The sequence below is a fragment of the Miniopterus natalensis genome, chromosome 1, assembly GCF_054644295.1.
Source record: "Miniopterus natalensis isolate mMinNat1 chromosome 1, mMinNat1.hap1, whole genome shotgun sequence".
Lineage (NCBI taxonomy): Eukaryota > Metazoa > Chordata > Mammalia > Chiroptera > Miniopteridae > Miniopterus > Miniopterus natalensis.
The window spans coordinates 159,392,492-159,406,331 of NC_142081.1; the positions used below are offsets into that span (position 1 = coordinate 159,392,492).

At 36.6% G+C, this 13,840-nt stretch overlaps 1 protein-coding gene across 1 annotated transcript in view; it reads left to right on the top strand.

The window, feature by feature from the left end:
* CDKL2 (cyclin dependent kinase like 2) overlaps positions 1–13,495 on the top strand; it is a 29,329-nt gene extending 15,834 nt beyond the window's left edge. The window contains exons 9-15 of the mRNA XM_016207554.2: positions 1,215–1,513; positions 2,096–2,189; positions 5,036–5,159; positions 5,384–5,490; positions 8,107–8,238; positions 11,151–11,239; positions 11,371–13,495. Of these exons, the coding sequence (XP_016063040.2) occupies positions 1,215–1,513; positions 2,096–2,189; positions 5,036–5,159; positions 5,384–5,490; positions 8,107–8,238; positions 11,151–11,216 (822 nt within the window). The 3' untranslated portion in view covers positions 11,217–11,239; positions 11,371–13,495. The remainder of the gene's footprint in view (positions 1–1,214; positions 1,514–2,095; positions 2,190–5,035; positions 5,160–5,383; positions 5,491–8,106; positions 8,239–11,150; positions 11,240–11,370) is intronic.
* Positions 13,496–13,840: the final 345 nt, after the last annotated feature.

The following is a 13,840-nucleotide window of genomic DNA, read 5'->3' on the forward strand; positions in this document are numbered from 1 at the left end:
GCAACACTGGCCAAGGCTTATGTGTATTAAATTTTAAATTTAATATGCCCTTCAGTTTTTGGAGGGGGAAAAAAATGAAGAATAAAAAAATTTCTGAGTGGGGTACAAATGAATTTTTAGCTTTTTTAAAAATGTATCTTCTCTGTAGACATTCTATGTTTAAAAAATCTTAATGTATCATGGAGTGAGTGCCTGCTGTGTACCAGACTTTGCAATAGGGCTTGTCCAAGAACGTTGCCAGGGATGGGGAATGTCCAGCCTGTGGGCCCTATTCAGCCCATGAAATCATTTGGTCTGGCCCTGCCAAGGCAACCGCAGGTGGGACTCGAAATTCAACAAATCTAGGAGCTTTTTTCATACCTAATTTTTAAGTTAGCTAATTTTTAAGTTTATACAAAATTAATAATTTTGTATGGCCCACAAATGATGTTATAAATATCCAAATCGCCCGTGGCAGAAAAAGGGTTCCTCATCCCTGATAGAACCTTATGTGTGTACCCACATACAAATACGTGGACACAAACACACATGCACACCATTTTTTCCCCTTAAACGATCGGAAAGAAAATGTCATTTTTAGAATTTTATATATTAAGTAGAACATTTTAAAATTGAGATTTGGATATTGAATTTATTTGAAGTTTACTTTTCCTGGTATGAATTAGTTCTTGGTAAGGTAATTCAAATCCACAACCAACCCACTCCCGTTTTCTCAAGTGAACCAAAAGAAGAAACTTGTTGGTTTTGTGTTTCCTGACTAAATATGTAAGAACAAAAGTGGGCATGCTTGATACCTCTTCCAGGTTTTTCCCACTGAAATATAAATTATATACATAGTATAAATCTGATGTGCACAGGGTGGGGCAATAGTAGGCTTATAGGTATGAGTACGTGAAACTCAGAGTTTATTCTTGTTTTATTATTTATTAATTACTGTATTATTTTCCATACAAACAACTGTAAAACTACTTTTGCCCCACCCTGTGCACATCAGAGCTAGTGTGAATTACATTTCCATTCAAAATAAATAAATGTCTGATTAAACCCAGAATCTTGGGTTTAATTTTAATTCCATAGGGAGAATAAAGAAAACGGGCACAGAAGGGTGATATCTATGGAATTCTAGTTTAGTTGACAAGTACTTTATCAGGCAGAGGTGATTTTTTCATTCTCCTCAGATCATTAATGTTATTAACATTTTTATTATTGGTCAGGATTCCAACGCTGATCCCAAAATTAAGGATGCTAGAGTATTTAAAATAAAAGGGTCAAAAATTGATGGAGAAAAAGTTGAAAAAATCAGTCGAGCTTCAAATGCTAGCTGTCTCCATGACAACGGGACTAGCCACATCAAAACAGTGCCTTCAACAAGCCTCAGAGATTGCAGCAATGGCAGTGTGGACCACACAAGGAATCCAGGCACGGCCATTCCCCCACTGACGCACAGTCTTTCTGCCGTAGCTCCCAGTAGTAATTCTGGAATGGGGACTATCCCAGGAGTTCAGAGTTACAGGTATGAATTAAGAAAATAAGAACAAAAGGTTGTTAAGGATATATTTGCAAATTGTAAGTGGTCGTCACTGTTGTATTGCTCTCAGGCTTCTGGGTACTCTTCATTCTTGTCAGGCTGCTGTTTCAAAAGACTTTTTGGCCTATGTAATGAAAATTATTAGCATTTGGTCAAAAAATTAACCCGAGTCCTAAGAAAGTAGGGTTGCATTGTTTAAGGTGAAGAGAATCTACAGCTGTTTAGTCTAATGACATGAAAGGAGGTTGTCATAATAAAAGAGATAGTTGGTTTTGAAGGTCTGTTGCTGCATGTTATGGCTATGGGCACTTAGTGGTACAAAGAAGCTCCTTTTGGGAATTTTGCTGAAAGGAAGGTAATTTATTTGGTTGGAGTTGGGAACTGGTGGGAGGCATGAGTATAACAGTAAAGGACAGAATGTCTTTACCAGACCTGTGTGCTTAGTATATTTAAGAACAGGCATTAAATGCTGATTAAACTGCATGTCACTTGGTGCTATGTAATTTGTTTTGTGCTTGAAAAATAATTACTGCTGGTTCTAACTTAAATTTTTTGTCGTTGTTACAGAGTGGATGAGAAAACCAAGAAGTATTGTATTCCATTTGTTAAACCAAATAAACATGCTCCGTCAGGCATCTGTAATATTAATGTGACCACACCAGTAAGTGAACGGTTCTCAGTGGTAGCAGAGCAAGCAAAGCCATTTCTAGACTTTCATTAATATTAAATATAATACTGAAGAACTGAGAATTTTTTTGGGGACAGATCATAAAATGGAATCTTAATTATGCATATATCTTCCCAGCCTGCCATAATCATAAACGTGAAACTCTTAAAGTTTAAGTAAGTTTTATAAAGTATTATAAATCTGGAAGTTAAAATATAAGATATCATTAAAATGACATCTGTTTTAATTCTTTAGGCAACAGTAACTTTTCTTAACCTAATGGTCGGCGATCAGTTCTTTTTTAGAGTAGGGGGAAGGTAAATTGTCTTATCTTACCCACACTGGATTTTTGGTGAAAGTATATTTATTCATTCAATAAATATTTATTGATTATCTATTATGTATAAGACACTGGAGATTAATGAGTCAATCTTTCTCTTCAAGGAGCTCATGGTCTAGTAGAGGATCATCTGATTAAATCGTAGTGTCAGATTGTAATAGAAGCATGTACAAGGTTCATATGTCTTCTGAAGCTTCCAAGGAGCGTTATTATGCATGCTCAAGATAGCTTCTTTTGAAAGTTAAGTTAAATCATCATCACTCTTCCACTCAAAAGCCTCCATCTCTGGGTAAAGACCCAAGTCCTTGTAGAGTCGTTAGGTCCCCCAATGACACTCCCCATCCATGTATCCCATTCGTAGCTCCTCTCGTTCTTGATCAATCTGTTCCAACCACACTGATTTCCTTGTTATTCCTGGAACATGGCCAGACATGCTCCCACATTTAGGTTTTTGTACTTGTTTTCTCTGCTTTAGAAAACATCCTCCAGATAATCAAAAAAATGTTGCTTTTTCTCTTCCTTGGGTTACATGAAACCTTATTATGAGGTCTTCCCTAATATTATTACTCCTTTTGTCTCCTATTACTTTCTCTCCTCTCACCTTGCTTAATTTTTTTCCAGCATATATACTTGACATCCTCTGTATTCTCTTATTTATACATTGCCTGTTCCCCCAGCTAAAATGTAAGCTTCCAAGGCAGGGGTTTGTGCTTTGTTCCCTCACTGCTCTCCCCCACACCGACATCAGTGTCTAGCCCTTTGAAACTGCTTAAGAAATGCTGATGAATTCTGCCAGGGAAAGAGGTATGGACGTATTCCCAATAGAATATTTTTCTCACAATTTTTCTCTCTACTTTTTTCATTATCCTCGGGGCTGAAAAATATAGCTTTTCTTTTCATCTCTCAGGATTTGGACATTGTATTTGCTTGTCTTTTAATTTTTCTTAGCCTACACTGTCTGTTCCCATAGTACTTTCCTTTTGACATACCCTACTTTTTGATTTCTTTGTGGATATTTTGTGTTTTCCATTCCTGGTCTGCTTTCGAAGATTATTTTGCTCAGTGAGGCTTTTCCAAATAGCCGGCTCAATACCATTTTTCTGGAATTAATATCAGCCTTCTTTCAGGCTCTGCGTAATCATCACTAGCTAGTAATTTTAGATCTTGTTTCTGTTTACCCTTCTTTGGGAGAGGCGATCAAAACAGGAGGTAAAGATGAGTGGGGGAAAACCCAACTGGGAAATTAAGGGAGACACAGCTGAGCCTAAACTTTCTTCAGCTTCCAGGTTGAAGATCAATACCCCTTTCCCTTGCTTCATCCCCTAATTCTGAGATGTGAATAAATATTATTATAAACATCTCTTATGCATTTTAATTGCCACTCTTTGAATTTGTAAATCTAGTAGTTTGGACTCATTTTTTATTTTATTTTATTTTTGTTTTATTTGCATTTGCTGATAGGGTTTTTTGAACTAATTATTTTATTTTGTAGCCGATTTGAACCAAGAACCTTAGCGCTTATTCTATTAAAAAAACAAACAGAAACATCCAAAAGAAAAAAACTCAAAAGCTAACTTCAGGACTTCTGAGGACTTTGTGGGAGGCAGAGTGGCATAATTCACAGGATGTTACTAAGACATCAAGGAACCTCAGTGGCTTAACACTGTCATTACATGTGTTTGTGTGTGTATTTCATTGTACATACATACATATGTATATACACATACATGTATGATTTTATTATATATAGGGTTTTTTTGTTTGTTTTAAGCAAATCACACACTCTATATATCATCTGTTTTGAAAATGTGGAAAAGATAATAGACTCTGTTTCTCAAGTGAAACAGATTGGAAACATGTCAAATTCATAAAGGAGCAGAGTTGAAGTGCCCCTCCTATTCTTCACTTTATTATCTTTTCAGACTTTATCAACTAAGAAGTAATAATACTAAGATTAGGAAAATAATTGAAGTTGTAATTCTTAATAAACTGTTCCTAGGAGACAGTATCATGTGCTAACTCTGAGGAGCACAACAAGGACAAATATTTTTTAAATGAGTAAGAAGATTACATTGGGAAAGCCAAAAACAAGCTCGGACATGTGACCTACATGGCAAGACGAACTGTTCAAAATTAAGCAGCTATATGCTGAAAAGCTCACAAGTGTTTGTCAGAAGGCCTGACCTTGCTGGCCCGATGCCCATCTGCTAACCTTTTGCTGACTGCCAGGACCTAACTGAAGGTTGGGAGATGGAGACAGAGAAGGAGAAACTCATATCAGCTAGTAATCCACTTGTCAGCAACTTAAATAAATTTACTGAGGAGGAAGTTTGAAATAATTAGATAAACTGTTTTGTGTTATTGCTGTCCTTCAAATTTTGTGTTATTCTGGACCTTCAATTCGGTAAATTTTAGGATATGAATATAGTAGTTAGAAAAGGGGCAAGCCCAGCTTACCTGGGAGCTAATTCATTTGTGTCAACCATTCTGATGCTATTAGGTCACTAGTGAGAAGAGCCTCCTTCAGGCAAATAAGAAAAGAAGAGAGTACTCGAAGACAGATGTCCATTTGCCTGAATTAAACTATAACCATCTCCCTGAACTGAGAGCCTTGGAAGGCACAGGTATGTGTACGATGCTTTTATTTTTGCAGCCCTTTTGTTTACATTATTTAAAATGTACATTGAATGAACAGAATATTAAAAATTCATAGTAACTTTACATATTTAAGGATGTAAATATGTACAGACTTAATGTTCAGTAGGTACACACAGGGGACAGATGTAGAACGTGAAGCACTAACAAAAATGTCTAATTTCCCACTGTGCTTATGGTTGTTTTTATGCAGCTCGGAATTCCAGGCTAGTGAGGAAAGAGAACAAAAATCTTTCAGAATCTCGAATTCCTTCTCTGGCTGCTATTGACTCGCATGCCGCCAGTGTTGCGCTGCATCAGGTACAGAAATACTCTAGGTCACATGGAACTTGGGACTCTTACACTTCCTGTTCAAGCACCTTAGGTGGGACCTGTAAAATTTTGCTTGTTAAATTTTGTATTATGGTTCATTGAACTTGGTACCTTTATGACATATATATTTATATTAACATTTCACAGCTTGGTAGTAATCGATTTTTTATAATTAAAAATGTTTGTGCACACTTGCGTGCGTGTGTGTGTGTGTGTGTGTGTGTGTGTGTGTCTGTGTGTTTGTGTGTGTCTGTGTGTGTGTGTGTGTGTGTGTGTGTGTGTGGCGCCTAGCTATGGCTTTCATATAACTACAGGTTTTGTAGTAGCTTATAGTATTTCACTGCATTAGCCTCAGAGTTATAATCTACCTTTCAAAGAGTAAAACTCTGAAATTGTTTTTATTCTTTTAAAATGTATTGTCTGTTCGATACTTGGCCCCAAGATGATCCACTTCATCCATGTTAAAGATTTGCTATTCTCTATAGTCATCTTTTTCTATAATTTCTCTTTCTCTTAACTCTTTTTTTTTTTCTTTTTTTTTCTCTTAACTCTTAAGAATATTTATGCTTCTGCTACTTCTATGTCAACAACAATAATATCACTCATTTTTACATTATGAAAACCAGCAAATTTTTAAATCTCCTGAGCCAACCATAACTCACTACAAACTTTGGATATGTATCATTGTACTTTCCCTTTACTTTTTCAGATTTCTTACCTTTGCTTGATGGCTGGAAACTTTTGGAATTAAATTCCCCATCCTCATTACTTAAGCATTTCCATTTCATAGAGAGTGACTGTGTGTTGCCTCTTTATCTGTGGGGATGCTCTTTTCTATTGTTACTCCTAAAATAATTTTGTAGAGCTCTCTAAACAAGGGGAATAATATTGCTGAGGATGGATTAAGAGGCATTTACCCATGATACTGAGAAAAAGGTTTATTGACTGCTGTTGCTTTGGCTTATCTCTTGCCGACAATTCCTGTAGCAACGTAATAAAAACTAAACAAATTCCTGTGTTTGAAGATTAACCACTGTCACAAATTTTACATTTAGGATCTACAGAGTCTCAACAAATTCCTTGTATACTTCTAAACTTAAATTTAATGTGGATTTTAAAGGTGCAGAATTTTTCACTTGCTCTTTGAGAATGCACTACTGTTCAAAACCACTTTTCAGCTGTGATATAACCAAATCTAGTCCCAGTCAATGGAAGAAAAGGCTTTGGCTGTCTTCACACTTCTTCAGTATTTTTATTTGTTGTTTTGAACTAATCCTTTTATACATATAAACTGGTTCTGCACTTTTACTCTCAATTTACTTGTTTAATTTCCAGTTGTATTTAAACTACAATAAAGGAGAAAGTAGGTTTATCAAAAGACACAAATTAACACCAAAATAACATGAGCTTATGCATGGAAAATCTGAATGGAAAGAGAAACACCAGGAGACTGAAAGCAAAAGACCTGACAGGCACTGTGACTTGCCTTGCACTCTTACTTTATGTATTCATAATACATTGAACTGTTTCATTTCTGTACATAACAAAAATTTTCACATTTATAAAAATCTATTACGTACCTTCTGGAAAAATCTGTAAGGTCGATTTTAGGTAAAGTGTTGCATAATCCATGGAATGTCTTCACGCCCCCACCCCCTACACACCTACACACATTATGTACTTACATACATAGCTGCATGTTTTCCTGTAAGCGCTGTTTTAGCTTTTCCCCACAAATTCTGATATGTTGTAGTTTCATTATTGTTCAGTCCAAACATTTTTTTTATTTCCCTTGTAATTTCTTCTTTAACCCATGAGTTACTTAGAAATGTTTGTTCAATGGTTAGATATTTGCAAGTTTCCCTAGATATTTTATTATTATTGATTTCTAATTTAATTCCATGTCGTCAGAGAATATACTCTGTATGATTTTGATTCTTTTAGGTTCATCGAGATGTGTTTTATAGCCCATCTATATTGGTAAATTAAACTTGTTCCCTTGAAAATTATGTATATTCTTTAGTTGTTGGATATAATGTTCTATAAATGTGAAATTAGATTAAGGTGATTGGTGGTGCTCTTCAGGTCTTCTATGTCCTTAATGATTTTTTTTGTTGTTTACAGTTTTATCAGTTACTGAAACAGTGCTGTCAGAATCTTTTACGATGACTGTGGAATTTTCTTTTTTTCTCTTACATCTGTTTATTTTTGCTTCACATATTTAAATCTCTATTTTTAGTTACATACACACTTAAATTGTTTTGTCTTCCTGATACATGTCCCTTTTATCATTATGAGATGTCTCTCTCTCTCTCTCTCTCACAGTGCTCTGGGCCTTGAAGTCTATTTTATCTGAGATTAAAATAAACACTCCAGCCTACTTATACTTATGTTTCCATGGTGTATTTTTTATTTTTCATTTACTTTCAACCTATCTGGTTTTTATATTTAAAGTGTTCCTTTTGCCAACAGCATATAAGTAGGGTCTTGTCTTTGTATTCATTCTATCAATTCCAATTCTTTTCATTGGAATGTGTATCAGTTTTCTATTGCCGCTAACAAATTACTACCAACTTAAACCAATATCCATTTATTATTTCACAGTTTCCATGGGTCAGAAGCCTGGGCCAAGCTGCTTCTCTCCTTAAGAGTCTCACAGGCCGAAATCAAGATGTCAGCAGGGCTGCATTTCTTTCTGGAGGCTCTAGGGGAGAATCCGTTTCCAGGCTCATTCAGGTTGTTGGCAGAATTTAGTTCCATGTGGTTGTGAGACTGAGATCCCTGTTTCCTTGCTGACTGACCCTGGGGGATTGTTCTCAGCTTCTAGAGGGCACCCACATTCTTTGGCTCATGGCTTAGTTCTACCGTCTTCAAAGACAGCAGCAGTGGCTGGATCGTTTTCCTTCTTTGACTCTTTCTTACCTCTTACCTCCTCTTCTGCCTTGTCTCTCTCGCTCACTCTTCTGCTTTTAAGGGCGATGTGATTACATTGGGCCACCTGGAAAATCTCTCCATCGTAGGGTCAGGTGATTAGTGACATTAATTTCATGTGCAAAGTCCCTTCACACAGAAACTAAATTAGTTTAATTGACCAAGCAGGGATAGGCATCTTAGGGGGATATCTTTAGAATTCTGACTAGCACTGAATATTTAGGCCATTAACATTTAAGGTGATTATCATATGTTTGGGTCTAGCTCTGTTTTATTATTTTCATTATTCGTTTCTTATTATTTGTTCCTCTGTTTTCCCTTTCCAGTCTCCTTTAGTAGTTGAATATTTTTAGTGTTAGTTTTTGGTGGATATCTCTTTGTATTATATTTTTATCCATTGCTCTATATTGTGACATATATATGTGTGTGTGTATAACTAATCTGTCACAGCCTACTTAGAGTAAATATTAGGCCCCTATAAAATGTAGAAACCTTACAAACATATTTCCCTTCCCACCAACCTGAACTTTGTTACATACATTGAAAACTCCACCACAATATGTCATACTTTTTGCTTTAAACAGTCATAAATATCTTAATTTATGAGAAAAAGTAGTCTATATTTATCTGGCTACTTACCAATTTTGTTCTTTCTTTTAAAAAAAATTTATCTTTACCGTTGAAGGTATTACAGATGCCCCTTCCTCCCCCCGTGGACCCCCTCCTCTGTGCCCCTGCCCCCTCCCCAGGCCTTCACCACACTGTTGTCTGTGTCCATGGGTTGTGCATGCAAGCTCTTTGGTAAATTTTTTTCCAGCCCTCCCACCCCCCTTCCCTCAGAAATACATCCGTCTGTTCCATCTTCCTTTTTTCTTAAAGAGTACAGTTTTATTTTCTGGTATTTTCCTTCCACCTGAAAAACTTCCTTCTTGCGTTTCTTGCAGAGTAGTTCTGATGGTGATAAACTCTTTTAGTTTTCCTTCATTTGAGAATGACTTTATTTTGCTCTCATTCCTGAAATGAATTTTACTGTATGTAAAATATGAGTTGGTAGGTTGTCTTAAACCTTTTTTCTCTCAGGACTATAAAGACGTTGTTTCTCTGTTTTCTGGTCTCTGTGATTTCTGGGGGGAAATTCTCAGGCATTTGAAGTGTTATTCTCCTGTATGTAATATTTCATTTTCTCTCTGCCTTCAGGATTTAATCTTTATTTCTCGTGTTCATTAGTTTGAATATGATGTGTCTAGGCATAGTTTTTGTTTTGTTTTTATTGTATCCTGTTTGGGGAATCTGTAAACTTACAGCAAATCGGGGAAGTTTTTAGTCATTATTTCTTCAAAATTTTCTTTCTGCCACAGTCTCTTTTCTGCTTCTGAGATTCCAGTGCCATACATGTTAGACCTTTTGGTATTTCCTCACAGGTTCCTGAAACTCTGTTCATGCTCTTCAATCTTTTTTCTCTCTATTTTTAAGACTTGGGTCATTTCTATGATTTATCTTTAAGTTCTCTCTCTTTTTTTGGTTTTAACTTATTTTTATTGTTGAAAGTTATCTTCAGGTTCTTTGACTCTCTACTTTGTTGTTTGCATTCTGCTATTAAGCCCATCCTGTGAGGTTTTAAGATTTCAGTACTGTGATTTTTTAGTCCTAAACAGTGTATCCACTTAGTTATTTTTTAGAGCTCCCAGTTTTCTGCTAAGAATTCCTGTCCCTTCATTTCAAGTATATTTTCTTTCATCTCAGGTACCATAGTTATAATGGGTACTTTAAAGTATATATGTAAGTTCCAACATCTGGGCTACTTCAGTATTGATATTTGTTGATTAAATTGATCACACTTTCTGGATATTTTTATGTCCAGTAATTTTGAATTTTATCTAAGACATTGTGGAAATTATGTTGTGTAGCCTTTGGGTCCTGTTAAAATACTCTGGAAAATGTTGACTTTTTTATTTAGCAGGAAGTCACCCAAGTTTGACATTGTAAATTCTGCCTTAGCTTCTGTGAGAGGCCATGCAAGTCTCAGTTAAGTCCTGGTCCTAGTTTGCACCTGTCCTATACTTGTGTGGTTCAGGATGCTTGCATAGGTGAGTCAAATCTCTGCTTAGTTCTCCAAGCCTTTGCTGTGCTGGTCTGAAGCTATCCATGTGCACATCTCAGGAGGTGGACTGAGACTTCTGTGGGTTTATATATAGAATTAGAGGGCCCCTTTCTCTAGCTCTCTTCCCTTCAGAATTCCACTGTCCCTTTTGGCCCACAGGGACCCCTTTTCCGGGTTTCTCTATAAAGATGGGGTTTCCTTCAGACTTTTATCCTGCTTCACTTCCTCACTACTCTGGGACTAGGGCAAAGCCACAGGAATAAAAAACAAAATTGGAAAACCACCCCCACGTGAAGGGGCACATCTTCAAGTTTTGACTCCTCTCCTTAATCCTCAGGTGTTTTGTGTTTTTCCCCCCAAAGGGTTTTGTTCGTTTGTTTGATAATAAGTAGGAGAGGGGTTGTAGTGTGTTTGCACTGCCCTGGCACATCAAAAGTATGCATCAACAAAGAGGCCAAAGCATGTCTGCTTACTTCGTCTTCTTCTGTGCAAGCAACTTGAACTATGGATAGTTAATTTTAAACATCTGGTATTGGAACAACAAGAATTGGGGCTTTCAGGGAGTGGGCCTTTTACAGTGACTGAGTATCTGTAATGCTGGATTATTGACTTCCAGGTACCAGGATCTCCCTTGTCAGAGGACTCGGAGGCTGATTTACCTCGGGTGGAACACCAGCACTGAATGCCAGTTCAGTTCTGAACTGGGTAGGTCTATAGCCTTTCATGGGAAATACTTTGTGTGTTTGCATATACAGTGTGAGGAAACAAGTGAGATAGACACCTAGAAAGATTTTATGTAAACTGTTTGGTGGCATGTATTCCCCCTGTGCTTTTAGGTGCTGCTTTGCACTTGAGATGACATCCTCTTGGAACAAAAGTGCTGATATCCTAGGAGGAGATACACGTGGTTTTGAACTGCCTGCATTTTCTGAGAAAGGTCTTGCAGAAGGAAAGAGAAAGACTTCCAGGTGTTTCAAAGGAAGACTGAACAAGTTTCCCTCTCCAACTGTTATCCCATCGCCTTTCAAATCCACTGATGCTATTTCAAGATACACCCAATGAAAGACTAGTGACACGGTTCTTGTCACATGAGTGTATATTTACTGTTGGTAGGTTGTGTATTTAAAGTTACCCAAGATTAAAAGTAAGTAAAAAAAGGGAGAAAGAGACATTATAAAAGTTCATGTTACTTATGCATCGAACTTTGTGTATTACCTGCATTAATGTGTATATTTATTTAGGAGTGTGTTTGGTGGATGTGGGTGCTTAAAACTAGAATCAGTTGAAGAAAATGAAAAAACTAGGATCAAAGAAAATGTTTCCTTTGTTCTAACTTAACTATAAAAACACATTTAAGAATCTTACTTGTGTTTAGGCTTTAAGAAGATATGTAACTGCTCTCTATGGATAGACGTATTTCTTTGGTTTCTGTGATTATAGGTGATGTTTGATCAGTGTATCATGGGAATCTGCCTCTGCTGATCTTCTAAGAGCCACACTAAATGCAAATTTCGCAAAGAAACCTTTCACTTCTAATGGTTTGGTACGGCTGGTCCTGGATAGTCCTCTGTGCTGTATGATTCTTGTGCTAATGTTTCTGTGAGCAGGAACGTGATTGGAACAAGAGTGTGAAAGGAGAATTTTGTGGGTGTACCTTGGAGTTGAAACTTTTCAGTGACAAAAGAGGTATATATACAGAATTAGGAGATGGCAAGCAGGTTACCAATTGGCTAGGACTGGTTACTCTTCTCTGGGCCTATTGCTACTGAAGTCCAACAGCTTTGGGCAGGGAATGTCCATTGTTCCGGACTTCACTCCTATCCACTGATAGTTTGAAGGTGATATTAGACAGAATATCTGTCTAAAATCCTAGAGATATTCCTGTCTCCTCAAACACTTAGGCCTTCCCAAAAGCTTTTAACCAAGGTGCAAAATTATTAACCTACAGCACACACATCTTTTCTAATGCACTGGTCCACAACTTTTAGGTGGAAGAGTTAAACCAGTTTGGCCCTAGGTTTTTGGTTTCTGGGTTTCCAGTCATGCTCTGCATTTATCATTTTAGAGAATGGTTGTTAAGGGGACCAGAATTTTTGTGGGGTTTTTTTGCCTTAACCAATTAATAATGTGTTGTTTTTTTCCCAAAAGACATCAACTAGAACTTAGCCCAACAATTTAACTAGCACTTTTCTCTATTACCTATGCTGTGGAGCTTACTATCAAAATTCTAACCATAGCTACTTGAGCCTCAAAAGAGTAGGACATTCAGGAGGCAAAATAAGGGGCTGCAATTTAAAAGCCTTAAGTGGCTCAATTAAAGTTTGCTCTTGATTTCGAAGCTTTATCTTTAACCTCTGACCAGGTGTTTGACTAGACCAGGTATGGCTAACATGCTGAACAAAATTAGTGTATAGGCATTAATAGGCCTCACATTAAAACATTACTTCTACTTTGAAGAATGTTGTCAACAGCCACCACAGCATAAAAAACAGACACTACTTAAAAGCCAAACGGCTGTCCAGCTTATTTCAGTGTTTGTTCTATTTAAAGGTCAGTGTGCAAATGACCTTTGTCTGAGGGTCACCTCAATGTCTGAGGGTCAGGGGTCAGTTACCTTTTCATTCTGTGTTTGCTTCTGGCATCTTTTATCTATTAAAACATTTGTGCACTTTAGAATTAAGGAACTAAAAATTATTTACTATAAGTCCAAGTTGAGTCTTGAGACTCATATCTGGTTAGAACCTTGGCAGAACTACCTGGAAAAAGAGATTTTGCAAATTGGGGTTATAGACACTGAACTAAAATAATCCTCTTTTTTGCAGTTTAAGGTTACTTTGTCTTTCCTTACAAGGATATGATTAAGTCACATACTAAAAGGAAATATGTATATGTACTGGTGGGGAAAATGGGCTTGTTGTGTGTATGTGTGTTTTACAGTTAATAAATATTATATGTTATTGAGCTCCATAGTTTTTTTATTTGCATTTATTTAATAAACTAGAAACGATATATACAACACTGTGTAGTATTTAACAAGTACGTTTGAGATAATCTGTTAATTCTTTTTGGGAAATTTTGGATATAGGGATGGCAAGTTAATTTTCTTGTACAGCCAGTGATACAAGCTGTCTGGTCATATAGGAACATGTCTTGTAAAGACTACCTGGTAAAAGTTGTGACAGACTCGGGCTTAGAACCTGGCTCTCCTGATTGAGAATCCCTTGCTTGATTGGAATAGCTGACTTCCTATTGAAATAGAAATGTAGAAGACCCATTGTCTCTTGTGACTTTCTCATTATTGGGTTT